The sequence below is a fragment of the Bubalus bubalis genome, chromosome 2, assembly GCF_019923935.1.
Source record: "Bubalus bubalis isolate 160015118507 breed Murrah chromosome 2, NDDB_SH_1, whole genome shotgun sequence".
In the NCBI taxonomy this organism is placed as follows: Eukaryota; Metazoa; Chordata; class Mammalia; order Artiodactyla; family Bovidae; genus Bubalus; species Bubalus bubalis.
In genome coordinates, this window is record NC_059158.1 from 146961489 (window position 1) to 146974518 (window position 13030).

General features: G+C 37.1%; 1 protein-coding gene across 6 annotated transcripts in view; it reads left to right on the forward strand.

Moving 5' to 3' along the window:
- The window catches only part of ADAM23 (ADAM metallopeptidase domain 23), a 200263-nt gene that overhangs the window by 115558 nt on the left and 71675 nt on the right, over positions 1 to 13030 (forward strand). For all 6 annotated transcript variants that reach the window (XM_045164558.1, XM_045164561.1, XM_045164560.1 and 3 more), the window contains exons 5-9: positions 2931 to 3013; positions 4048 to 4111; positions 8615 to 8687; positions 9736 to 9812; positions 11482 to 11547. In XM_045164558.1, the coding sequence (XP_045020493.1) occupies positions 2931 to 3013; positions 4048 to 4111; positions 8615 to 8687; positions 9736 to 9812; positions 11482 to 11547 (363 nt within the window). The remainder of the gene's footprint in view (positions 1 to 2930; positions 3014 to 4047; positions 4112 to 8614; positions 8688 to 9735; positions 9813 to 11481; positions 11548 to 13030) is intronic.

Consider the following 13030-nt stretch of genomic DNA (forward strand, 5'->3'; position numbering starts at 1 on the left):
TTCAGAGTTGAATATGCAAATAGAATTTGACAAAGTATATAGAAGTCAATATTTGTGCATGGGAGTAGATTTTTGAGAAGCAAAAGCAACACTTTACAAAATAGTAACAAGGTTGTAATACCAATTTTAGAAACCAACATTGAAACTTTACTAAAAGGAAACAAACTAAGTTGATTGGGGAGTGGTCATTTGATATGTGGGTGCATCCTTTTATGCACTTAAATATCATCTGAGGCTATTATAATACAGCTTAATAAGAGTGATCAAGATGACTGTAAATCATCAATAAAAAGTCAAAGTCAATATTCTATTTAAGGAATTTGGGATTAACATATACCCACTGTATATATAAAAGAATCAACAAGGACTTGCTGTATACAGGCAACTCTACTCAATATGCATGTGTTAGTCACTTAGTCGTGTTTGACTCTTTGTGACCCCATGGACTGTAGCCCTCCAGACTTCTCTGTCCATGGGATTCTCCAGGCAAGAATACTGGAGTGGATTGCCATTTCCTTCTCCAGGGGATCTTCCTGACCCAGGGATCGAACCCAGGTCTCCCGCATTACGAGCGGATTCTTTACCATCTGAGCTATAGGGAAGTCCCTTCTACTCATATATGTATGTATAACTGAATCCTTTTGCTATGCGTGTGAAACTAGTACAACATTGTATATCAACTATATGTGTGTGTTAGTTTCTCAGTCGTGTCCAACTCTTTGTGACCCCATTGACTGTAGCTTGCCAGGCTCCTCTATCCATGGGATTTCCCAGGCAAGAATACTGGAGTGGGTAGCCATTCCCCTCTCTAGGGTATCTTCCCAACCCAGGGATTGAACCCAGGTCTCCTGAATTGCAGGCAGATTTTTTATCATTTGAGCCACCAGGGAAATTACATTTCAATATTAAATTAAAAAAATAGGAAACTTCTGTTTAGACAGCGTGGATTCCATGCTTATATTTATCTCTAGTTCCTTATAGTGACATACTCAACAGTTAAGGAATTTAAAAAAGGGTATAAACCCACAAGGATTAAGAGAAGAGAAGACAGCTAATAAGAGGTGTCCATAAGATTGTAGGAGCTAGAAAGCAGATGGATGAAGAGTAATTGTCCTAGGTTTGAGTTTTCTTGCTCTGCTAAGTTCCACTGGGACAAAACCAAGCAGAACCAAGCCAACTTGTGCTTCTTCACCCATAAAGCCCCAGGAATCGAAAGTACCAGAAAACAGAAAGATTGGATGAAAGTCAACTTGGAGAAGGTACTAAATCCCTGATCTACTCCCTACCCTAGAGCCAGGCAGCCATTCCTCTGCTTTAGTAGAAGAGCTCAGTTTGTAGAGAAAAATGGAAAGGAAGGGGCTTATCAGAGAAACAATAGAAGTTTCCCAGAACTGAAGTATTAGTTTCAGGGTGTGCAGCAAAGTGATTCAGTTATACATATACAGATATTCATTCTTTTCAGATTCTTTTCCCGTATAGGTTATTACAGAATATTGGGTAGAATGCATTTTCTTGATTCGAAAGTGCCCAGCACAATCAATAAGCAAAGTCCCGCCTGAGGTATATCATGAAATTTTGTGAAAATGGGTATGAATAGAATTTCCTGCAATCCTCTTGAAAAGGGAAACATAGATTGTATGGACAATGTTTAACATTAGAATAACTTCCAGTTCTCAACATTAGAAAATTTAAGAGTGTGCACAATGCCTTTGAGTACTGAGAGAAAGTAATTTATCAATCTAGAATTCTCTCCCCACCCACATGATCTAGTGTGAAGATAGAAACGGGGTTTTTAACTTTCAGATTTATCTTTCATAAATACCTTTTCAACAAATTACCAGAGGGTGTGTACCTCCAGAAAAGGGGATCATGAAAGCAGAAGACATAGGATCTAGGATTCAATACAGAAAGAGGACAGAGGAGTTCCCAGAATGATGCTATAGACCAGTCCTGGGATGCAGCCATGCATCAGACCTAGCATGAGGGTGAAACAAGCGGTGTGTCTCCAGGAACAAAATAGATTTGGTAACTTACCTGCTATAATTGATCATAGGAGAAGAGTGGTAGATAATATTTTAGATAATAGGGTCTGTACACATGCTGAATACATGGAAAAGCAAAGAAGAAAGAAAAGTTCTCAAAAAATTTTAAAATAGAGCATGAAAGATGATGTCATCAGAGTGGCACAGCTATGAACAATATTTGTGTGGTCATAATACAAACACTAACTATAATTTAACCAAAAGCTTCTGATGTCTGTTAGAATGTATTGTGGGCAAGAAGAGTTTTTGAGATTCTATATTAGGAAGGTAATTTCTAAAGTGAAATAAATTAGGATATAACAGTATAAATATTCCATTCAGAAATACATAGGTAAACAGCAGAAGAAACAGCTGAAAGTGTTAAAAATAGTTGCTATGGAGGTGGTGAAAGTGCTAGGAAACTTCTGTGTGTGTGTGTGTTTTTAAATAGGTCTTGCAGTTACTATTTGCCTTTGGAAAGTAAATTCATACATTATTTCTAAAAAAAATTATCAACTGATTTTAAAAGGTAGGAAAGCAAATCGCCAAGTCTTAAGTAGTTTTCCATAAAAAATGATGATAAACACCACCTTTGGGGGAATCACCTCAGTTATGTAGATTTTATTCCCTAACAATATCTGCTAAGTGTCTACTCCCTCACATGCTTAGGAAAGGTATAAAAGTTGTTCCAGCTGCATTAATGTCTTATTCCTGTTAAAGCCTTTTCTTCATTACGTCGAATATACACCTGCTTCTTATAGAAAAGTTGTAAAATTGAGATTTCATAACAACCTGGAGGCGTTTCTCGGATCATCCCTGCCTTTCTTTTGGCTTTACAAATGCATCCCAAAGAGAGAATCATGCTGGAGACAGCATCATTTATCAATAAAATCTTCTTCTGTGTTACAGGGTGGAGAGCACTGTTACTACCATGGAAACATCAGAGGAGTCAAGGACTCAAGGGTGGCTCTGTCAACCTGCAATGGACTTCAGTATGTGGGACTCTCATAGGGAGAATCGCCTTGCTTTCTTCCGTTCCTTTCACCCTTTCCATCTTGTCTTTCATAGATATTTATTTTAGTGACTCTTCTGTACCAGTCCTGGGATAGAGACTGGATGTGGTGAACAAGGAGGGCGTAGTCCCTGCTCTCTTAACACTTAGAGTTCGCAGGTGATTTAGAGATTAAATAAATGATTATACAGATTGTTATTTAACTGCCATTTTGGTGGGTACTGTGAAGGAGAAGGACAGGGACTTTGGGGGCAGCTGAACCTAGCCCAGAAAGGTTTCCCAGAGGTATCTCCCAGAAGAACTATCAGTCAGCTTAACCTAAGGATAAGGTGAAGGTGGCCAGGCAAGGGTGGTTTGAAAGAAGAGGAGCCTGTGCTTCGGTTTTCAGGCAGGTTCTTAAAAAACATTTGTAGGTGCCTTTTAGATTCAAACACAGTAGCACTTTGTGGAAAAATCTGTTACAGCCATGTGATGAAAAGGATCTTGAAAATCTTATTTACACACTTTACAAAAAATCCCGTGTCTCTCAAAATTAAATGTGGTTCCCAACACAGTCTTAATAGAAATTCACAATTTGCAAGCATAGAGATAATTCTGTTTGCCTCTTCAGAATCAAATGTTTTTAGATTATTCTTATACACTAAGAACCTGTTTTCTTACAGATGATACTGGGTTTGTGAATCAAATTTGTACTAGTTATACATGGTTCGGTAATAACTCGAGATATTAGAACAGCATCAATAGTCCTATCCCAATTTGACCTTCTTATCTGTTCATTTAATTCCAAAAACTAATCATACCGGGTATAATGTGTATACTTCTCTTGTACACTTTTTGCACTTTCCATAGCCTAGACCTTGTCTAGTGCAGTGCTAGGACCACAGGGTGATTCCATGCAGATATGTGAATTTGATTTGAGGCAGAATAAAGGTATTCATTCAGATGCACTCATTTTTAAAGACAGTGTGTTTGCTGTATGTGTTAACTCTCTTTCTGTGGTTCCTTGTGTCGTAGCGGTATGTTTGAAGATCATACTTTTGTGTATATGATAGAACCACTGGACCTGGTTCACCATGAGGTGAGTGTGCCTGTGACATCAGTTTTTTTATGGTGCTTTATTTTCCCAGAATTTTGTTTTTGAGAAATCAAGAGATGATCACGTGGATTTCAAAATACATTTATCTAGAGCAGTCCATGGGGTCGCTAAGAGTCGGACACGACTGAGCGACTTCACTTTCACTTTTCACTTTCATGCTTTGGAGAAGGAAATGGCAACCCACTCCAGTGTTCTTGCCTGGAGAATCCCAGGGACGGGGGAGCCTGGTGGGCTTCCGTCTATGGGATTGCACAGAGTCGGACACGACTGAAGCGACTTAGCAGCAGCAGAGCACTTTATTTCACATTTAGGCTGGTACCATGAGTTTTGAAGCTTAGATTGCATGTCGGAGGTGGCATGTCAATAAGGGATGGTAAGAGGCCTCAAATATTTTCTGAAGCTAAGATCAGTTCTTCCCAGTCAGAAGAGAAAACAGATAAGATGCTTTATTTTACACTGACCAATTTGTTTTCCTTTAAGCAAGCTTTTATTCTCATGGTCTTTAGATAGTTGTATGACTGTAAGCAAGTGTATATATAACTTTTATGAGTCTAAGAATCTTCAGTGGGGAGATTTGTGGGTTCAACTATGATTACATTAAACAGTATTTATTTTTCTTTTGAGATATGGAAGAAAATAATGTTTAGAGTCATGCATAGGCCAGCAACCTAGGTAAGAAATCATGAAGGCATTATGTTAAGTGGGTTAAGTCAGCCGGAACAAGGCAAACATTATGTGATCTCATTTGTATGTGGAATCTAAATAACTGAACTCACGTGAACACAACAGATTTGTGGTTACCAGAGACTGGTGGGGGAAATGAGTGAAGGTGGTCAGAAGAACACACTTCCAACTATAAGTTACGTACATTCTGGGGATGCAGTGTACAGCATGTGACTGTCATTAACAATATAGTATAGTATATTTCAAAGCTGCTGAGAATAGATTTTGAAAGTTCTCAACACAAGGAAAAAAATGCATAACTAAGTGAAGTGAAGTATATTAACTATACTTATTGTGGTGTTCATTGTATAATATATACATCTATCCAATCATTATGTTGTATACTTTAAACTTTTCCAGTGCTATAGGTCAATGATATCTCAATAAAACTGGAAAAAAGAAATCATGTACTCTGATCATATTGCTAACTAATAGAATGCAACTAAATTTAAAATTTTGTATATTTATGTATTCATGCTTCCCTGGTGGCTCAGACGGTAAAGAAATTTGCCTGCAATGCAGGAGGCCTGGGTTCAATCCTTGGGTTGGGAAGATCCTGTGGAGGAGGGCATGGCAACCCATTCCAGTATTCTCGTGTGGAGAATCCCCATAGACAGAGGAGCCTGGTGGGCTACAGTCCATGGGATCGTAGAGTCATACACAACTGAGCGGCTAAGCACACATATATTCATCAATATTATAATAAGGGCTTTCTACGTACTGGATATTATATAAGGTGCTGGGGATAAAATGGTGAACAGAATAGACGTAGAACCTGAGCCTAATAGAGTGTGTAGTCTTCAGGGGCAGAGACAGAAATAAATAGGTGAATAAGTAATTTCATATGGTATGTTAGATAGTGCATACTACGGAGAGAAAAATGAAGCTGGGAAGGTGGTGCATGCCAAGTCATTTCAGTCATGTCAGACTCTTTGGAACCCTATAGACCGTAGCCTGCCAGGCTCCACTGTCCATTGGATTCTCCAGGCAAGAATACTGGAGTGGGTTGCCCTACCCTCCTCCAGGGGATCTTCCCGACCCAGGGATTGAAACTGCATCTCTTACATCTCCTACATTGGCAGGTGGATTCTTTATCACTAGTGCCACTTGGAAAGGTGGGGAGGAGAGTTAAAATTTATATTAACTGTCCAGGGCAGGGCACATGAGGCGGTGATTTTGGATGAAGACCTTCAGGAAATTAGGGGACTGAATGTGTATTGCAGGAGAAGAACAAGTGCAAAGGCCCTGAGGTAGGAGCATTTTCAGTGTGTTTTAGGAACTGCAAGGAGCTCTGCTGGCTTGGAGAGGAACAGACAGTAGGAAGTGAAGGTGCTGAGAGGTATCAGTTGGGAAGTCATAACAGTGAAAAGTACTGCTGATGGGAAAATAGCAGTTTGAAAGTGATAGCATCAGGATATTGCAATCATTGATGGGAAGCAGAAAAAGGTTTTTTTTAATCTTTAGAGATTTCAAATGTAGATAAGATAAATTTAGAGACAGGAAATAGTCATTCAGACTATTGATAATAATAGTTGAACAGACAAATATTTATTTTCTTTATATGGCAACATGTGTATGAAGATGGGGTAATTTCAAATTTGAGGCAGAAAAGTCTTTAAGTTTATGTTTGAGTAAAGCAGTATTATTTTTAACCGATAATTAAAAAATGATCAGATAATGAAGATCACCCCACCTAGATAGATAAAGACATTTTGATTAAGTAAAATATTTTTCCCTTACTCTACTTGTAGGTAGATAAACTATATAGAGCACAATTATTTGACTCATACAGTAAAAACTTGACTTTGATTTCTGGCATTGATTAAGGATCCTGTGACCCTAAAATAAAACAAAGACAAAGCCAAAGAGAAAAACAACTCCCCCCACCAAATAACAACTCTCTAAGCCTTGCGTTTTTAAATGGGTAAAATGAAATAATTTTTCATTGCATCCCTCATAGGGAAATTTTACACATTTGATAAATTAATAAATATACGTGACTATGTCTATTAAACTCTTGAAGAGATTTATAAGGTGTTATTATCATAATGTTTACAACATTGGTTTTGCATTGTTAAACCCATAATCCTATTCTTCAGGAGCTGATTGTTATATACTTGATGCCTTTTCTCTTTTGCCTTCCTTTTTACTGCCTGCCTTTCATTCATGCAACGATTTATCCTCATCTTCACCATGGGAGAGGGAAAGAAACAATGCTTGAAACTTTAGTTGGTTTTTAAAATTATGTTGCTAGTTGTAGGTTTCATCACTCAACGTATCTTTTCACCTGATACCAGAATTAAGAGTCTATGGTACTTGAATTTAGATTTTTGATATTTAATTTACTACTAATTTTAGTATGCTTTATAAGTCCAGTAATATGGATAGGGTATTTCCTGTGAGAACTCATGTTACTTCTCAAATAATAAATGAATGGCAAAACTTTTAATTATTATGTCTTTTATGTAATTTAATAAGAGCACTTTTAATTTTTTTTATTTTTTTCTATTGATAATTAAGTTTCTGATTTTTATTTATTTATTTTTTTAAATTTTATTTTATTTTTGAAAACTTTACAATATTGTGTTAGTTTTGCCAAATATTGAAATGGATCCGCCACAGGTATACATGTGTTCCCCATCCTGAACCCTCCTCCCTCCTCCCTCCCCATACCATCCCTCTGGGTCGTCCCAGTGCACCAGCCCCAAGCATCCAGTATCGTGCATCGAACCTGGACTGGCAACTCGTTTCATACATGATATTATACATGTTTCAATGCCATTCTCCCAAATCTTCCCACCCTCTCCCTCTCCCACAGAGTCCATAAGACTGTTCTATACATCAGTGTCTAAGAGCACTTTTTAAAATAAGTTTTTTTTCTGATTATAAAACATTGTGGGGAATTTGGAAAAGTGCAATAAGCAAATATTTAACTGAATAGTATTTATCCATTATCCCATCCCCTAGAGATAACTTCTCTTTACCTTTCAGTGCACGTTCTTCCAGTGTTTCAGTGATATGTTCCCATATTTAAAAAAATAAATGGACCATTATTTTGTAATAAAATTTTAACTCATTAATGTATCCTCTGAACCTCAATATTTTTGTTAAGTGGCAATGAAATATGCACCATATGGAGTGCTTGTGAGCATTAAATTGATAAATTAGTAGCACATCCTTTGTACTCAGTAATGGAAGCTTATAGTGATGGAAATAAGACTTTAATAAAAGTGTAATATCTTGGGCAAAGGATATGGATATTTTCAAGATTGTTGATAGACTTATTAAATTTCTCTCTGACCTGTGCTACCAGCAGTGTGTAAGAGTGATTTTTGCCTTGCAACTGTAATTGACTATGGTTGTCATAAGTTTTAAACCTTTGCCAACCTGCTGGCAAAAGTTGGCATATCTTTTTACTTGCATTTTGAAGAAGTGTTAAAGTATTCATGTTACATTGTGCAGTCATTGCCCATTTGTGTTTCTTTCTTGTGAATTTCTTATGCATGGGTTTGAAGAAAGTTAAGGTTTAAGAGTACTAATGAAACTATGCTTTTTATCTAAACTGGGGCAATTGGATGATGCTCTATTTTATTTGAAGTTCAACTTTTAACAAGACATATACTTTTCATTTTTGGTAACTAAACCATTAGCATATAAATATTCCCATTTTAGGGAGGATATTACAGAAAGTGCTAGCTAGCACTGTTCCATACAGATGTAATCATATCTTGCTTTTTAATTGACTAATTGTTTTTGTTTCAGAAAAGCACAGGTCGACCACATATAATCCAGAAAATCTTGGCAGGACAATATTCTAAGCAAATGAAGAATCTCAGTAAGTTTTCATTAAAGTAGCCATTCTGTTTTATGTACTAGAAGCTTGGACTTGAAACTTGGTAGATACGCAGGTTTGTTGGAAGGTGGAATTGGTTTGAGATCTGGAGTGAGCAGTGTTGGTGGGCAGTTCATGTGGCTTTCATGTAATGAAGCATGAAGAGTCATTTCCAATGGAAAGACTGAAATATGAAACTCAGATGTAAACTTTACATTATGTAAAGTTTAAAAATAAAATAAAAATAAATTAAAAAAAAAAAAGAAACTCAGATGTAAAGCTGTGTTAGAAACTGTAGAGTGTGGCCATATTTAACAGTTATTTACAGGGAGGTTCATCCTTAGATTTTCATGGAAGTTTACTGCTCTTTGACCAGCTGGTACTTTCTCACTTATGGTCTGGTTCTGAGGCATCTTAAGCATGCTGATTTGGCAAAAGCCACTTTTGGATTATTGGGATATGCAATGTTATTTCTGTGTATCAGTACCAAAAGTTCTTAGTAATTTGTGCAAAAGGTTATGCCATGCATTCTTTTTAATTCTAAAATAAATTAAAGGGACTTCCCTGGTAGTTCTGTGGCTAAGACTCCACGATCCCAGTGCAGGGTACCTGAGTTTGATCCCTGGTCAGGGAACTAGATCCCTGACATGCCACAATGGAGACTGAAGATTTGGTGAAGCCAAATAATAAAAACCCTTTAAGAAAAGGAAAGCATTTTAAAAATAAAGTGAATTAAGTATAGTAGAATTCTAAATTTTCAGATATCTAGGGTCAGGTGCTTGTAGATCAAATATGCATATTCCCAGGAGTCTTGAATAACTCATTATATTTTTCATGAGGTTTGGAAGAAAATGATGCTTTTGGATTACATTTGTGACCATGAAAATGTGAACTGTTTAATAATTGGCGTGCTTTTTCCACCTTAGTTTATTTTCATTTTGAGAAGACAAATGCTATCAATGCTGCTATTCCCTCACATGATATTTTTAAAACATTCTCCCATTGAAATGCAGTCAAACATAAATTTTGGTATTCTTTCTCTTTTGCACAGGTATGGAAAGCAGTGACCAGTGGCCCTTTCTATCTGAATTACAGTGGTTGAAAAGGAGACGGAAGAGAGCAGTAAATGTGAGTGTGGCACTGAGTTACTAAATAAGAAGCCTGTGATTATATAATCAACAACTTTCATAGAGCTCCTATGTATTGATAAATGTATAGGGGCTTTGGAATTGAAATTATGTTCTTAGTCTATTTCATAATAAGTTAGAAAGCTGTAATGATGGGGACTGTTTAGTAATTACATGGTGAATGCTATGTAACCAAAAATTAATTCCACAGCATATGGATTACATGGTAATTTACTTGATAACTTAATGAGTAATTATACTGAAAATTGCACTTTTTATTTTTTTGTCTGTGTCACACAGTCTGTGGGATTTTAGCTTGCTGGCCAGGGATTGAACCCATGCCCCTGCAATAGAATGTGGAGTCCTAACCATTGGACTGCCAGGGAATTCCCCAAAATTGCACATTTAAGTTAATGTTTTGCTAAATGTAATTTTTATGGAAAATTAGACCACCAGCCATCAAAGACTTAGTGATAAGTCAAATCACCCTCTCTTTTATGATCTTGTTTTTGTATTGTGGTGATTATGGATACAGTTTTTTTAACTTAAAGATCTTTTTTTGCTTACTCTTGAAATTGCAGTTGGTAATAATAAATTTTATATAGACTGTTGATGTTTGACTGCAGTCCAGTCTTATCAAATATAAACTGATCAATGACCATGTGCTCTGCTAACTATGAAAAACAAATGATGGTCCAAATGACAGCTAAAATACTTAGCCCTTGCTCTTTAAAGGATTATCTAGTAATCAAACTTTAGAACATGATAATTGTCAACATTTGTTCCTTTGAGAAGTTGTGTGGTTAGGAATTAGTACAGTGAAATTATGAGAATTTCATTCCCCTGAATTCAGGTTTCTATATGACTACACTGATACCTATTCCAGATGTACTATGCTGTTCTTATTGAGATTTATTTATTTTAACATAGTAGTAATTATGCATTTTTCTCTAGAATATTTTTACATGTAAAAATTGTATGAAAACCACATGAGCTGCTCTCTATCTGGATGAATACCTAATGATAATTAAATACAGTTCTTTTCTGAACAATTGTACATTTGTTGTGGTTTAGTTGCTCAGTCATGTCCAACTCTTTGCAACCCCATGGACTATATAGCCCAACAGGCTCCTCTGTCTGTGGGGCTTTTCAGGCAGGAATATTGGAGTGGGTGTCCAGTTCTTCTTCCAGGGGATCTTCCTCACCCAGGGATCAAACCCATGTCTTCTGCGAGTCTCCTGCATTGCAGGCAGATATTTTATCACTAAGCTACTGCAGAAGCCCGATTGTATGTTTTGTCTTTTTTGTTCAGTTGCTAAGTCGTGTCTGGCTCTTTGTGACCCTACAGACTATATGGGTTCTTCAGGCAAGAATACTAGAGTGCCATTTCCTTCTCCAAAGGTTCCTGGACCAGGGATCAAACGCATGTCTCCTGCATTGGCAGGCAGATTCTTTACCACTGAGCCACCAGGGAAGCCCAATTGTGTGTTTACCCACACTTTATAGTCACTTTTTCCTTCCATTTCCCTCACCAGGTTTCTTTGAGGATGTTCATAAAGTGAGCAGCAAAGAGTTCTTCTGAAATTCTAAGTCAGTCTTCCATTTAACAGTCAGCATTAGAGATATTTTCTTTAACCATCATTCTGATCACATATTTTTATTTTCTATAGCCATCCCGCGGTGTGTTTGAAGAAATGAAATATTTGGAACTAATGATTGTTAATGATCACAAAACGGTAAGAATACAGAATCAATGGGTTTTAGACTGAACAGTTTACTTAAGAAACAACGATAATCTTCTCTTAACTTCTGTCAAAGTGAAATACTTAAAAGACATGTGAAGAATAACTATTATCCTCCATTGGCCCTTCTTGAGGATAGTAGGAATTTTCTTAACTGTATTCTGCTGAACCACTTTCCTTATAAAATATCTTGGCTGAAGCCCAGAGCATTCTGAAGGGTCTTGGTCAGTAGGCTGTTTGCTAGTACAGTTGAATCCACAGATACAGATGGCCGACTGAATCTATTGTAGTGTACTGCACAATTTTATATAAAGTCCTTGAGCATCAGGATTTGGCATCTTTGTTGCTGCTGCTGCTGCTGCTAAGTCGCTTTAGTCATGTCTGACTCTGTGCGACCCCATAGAAGGCAGCTGGCATCTTTAGGGGCTTGTAGAACCAACCACCCTTGGATACTGCAGGACCACTTTATACCCAATACTTGTGATGTGCTGGTAAATGCTTAACACTTGGTTCTCTGAAAAAAAAAAAGCTTTGATTTAAAATATTGTAAAGTAATTAGCCTCCAATTAAAATTGATAAATTTATATTATAAAAAATAATAAAATGTTTGCTGACACTACTATATGTATATAAAATAGGTTAACTAATAAGGATCTATTGTATAGCACAGGGAACTCTACTCAATACTCTATAATGGCATATATGGGAAAAAAGTGCATATATGTGTATGTATAACTGATTCACTTTGGTGTACACCTGAAAATGATGCAGCTTTGTAAATCAACTATACTCCAATAAAAAATGTCAAAAAATGTTTGCTGATATCCATGGTGTAAATACAGAGAAGGCAATGGCACCCTACTCCAGTACTCTTGCCTGGAAAATCCCATGGACAGAGGAGCCTGGTGGGCTGCTGTCCATGGGGTCGCTACAAGTTGGACATGACTGAGTGACTTCACTTTCACTTTTCACTTTCATGCATTGGAGGAGGAAATGGCAACCCACTCCAGTGTTCTTGCCTGGAGAATCCCAGGGACGGGGGAGCCTGGTGGGCTGCCGTCTATGGGGTCGCACAGAGTCGGACACGACTGAAGCGACTTAACAGCAGCAGAAGCAGCATGGTGTAAATACTCCTCCATGGCTGATTTCAAGCTACCAAAGTGATGTCATTAAATGAGGATCTGGGAAAGATGTGTTCAGGTAGCTCTTGTGAATTGGTGGCAGCTGGCTCCAGTACCCTACTGCCCCATTTTTCAAACTGTTTAGGGCACTTGTAATTTTTGTTATAATTACATAATTCAGTTTTTTATGCTGTATAAACTAAGGCAAAGAATAATTTGCTTTATGAAAGCTAAGTAACATTTTTGGAGAGTCTTTATAAAGATGGGACTGTTAAGACACACCTACAAGTCAGGTATAGATGAAAAACTTGTAAAAATTGCAACAAAAATTCCTATTGTTTGGAAATAGCTTTAAG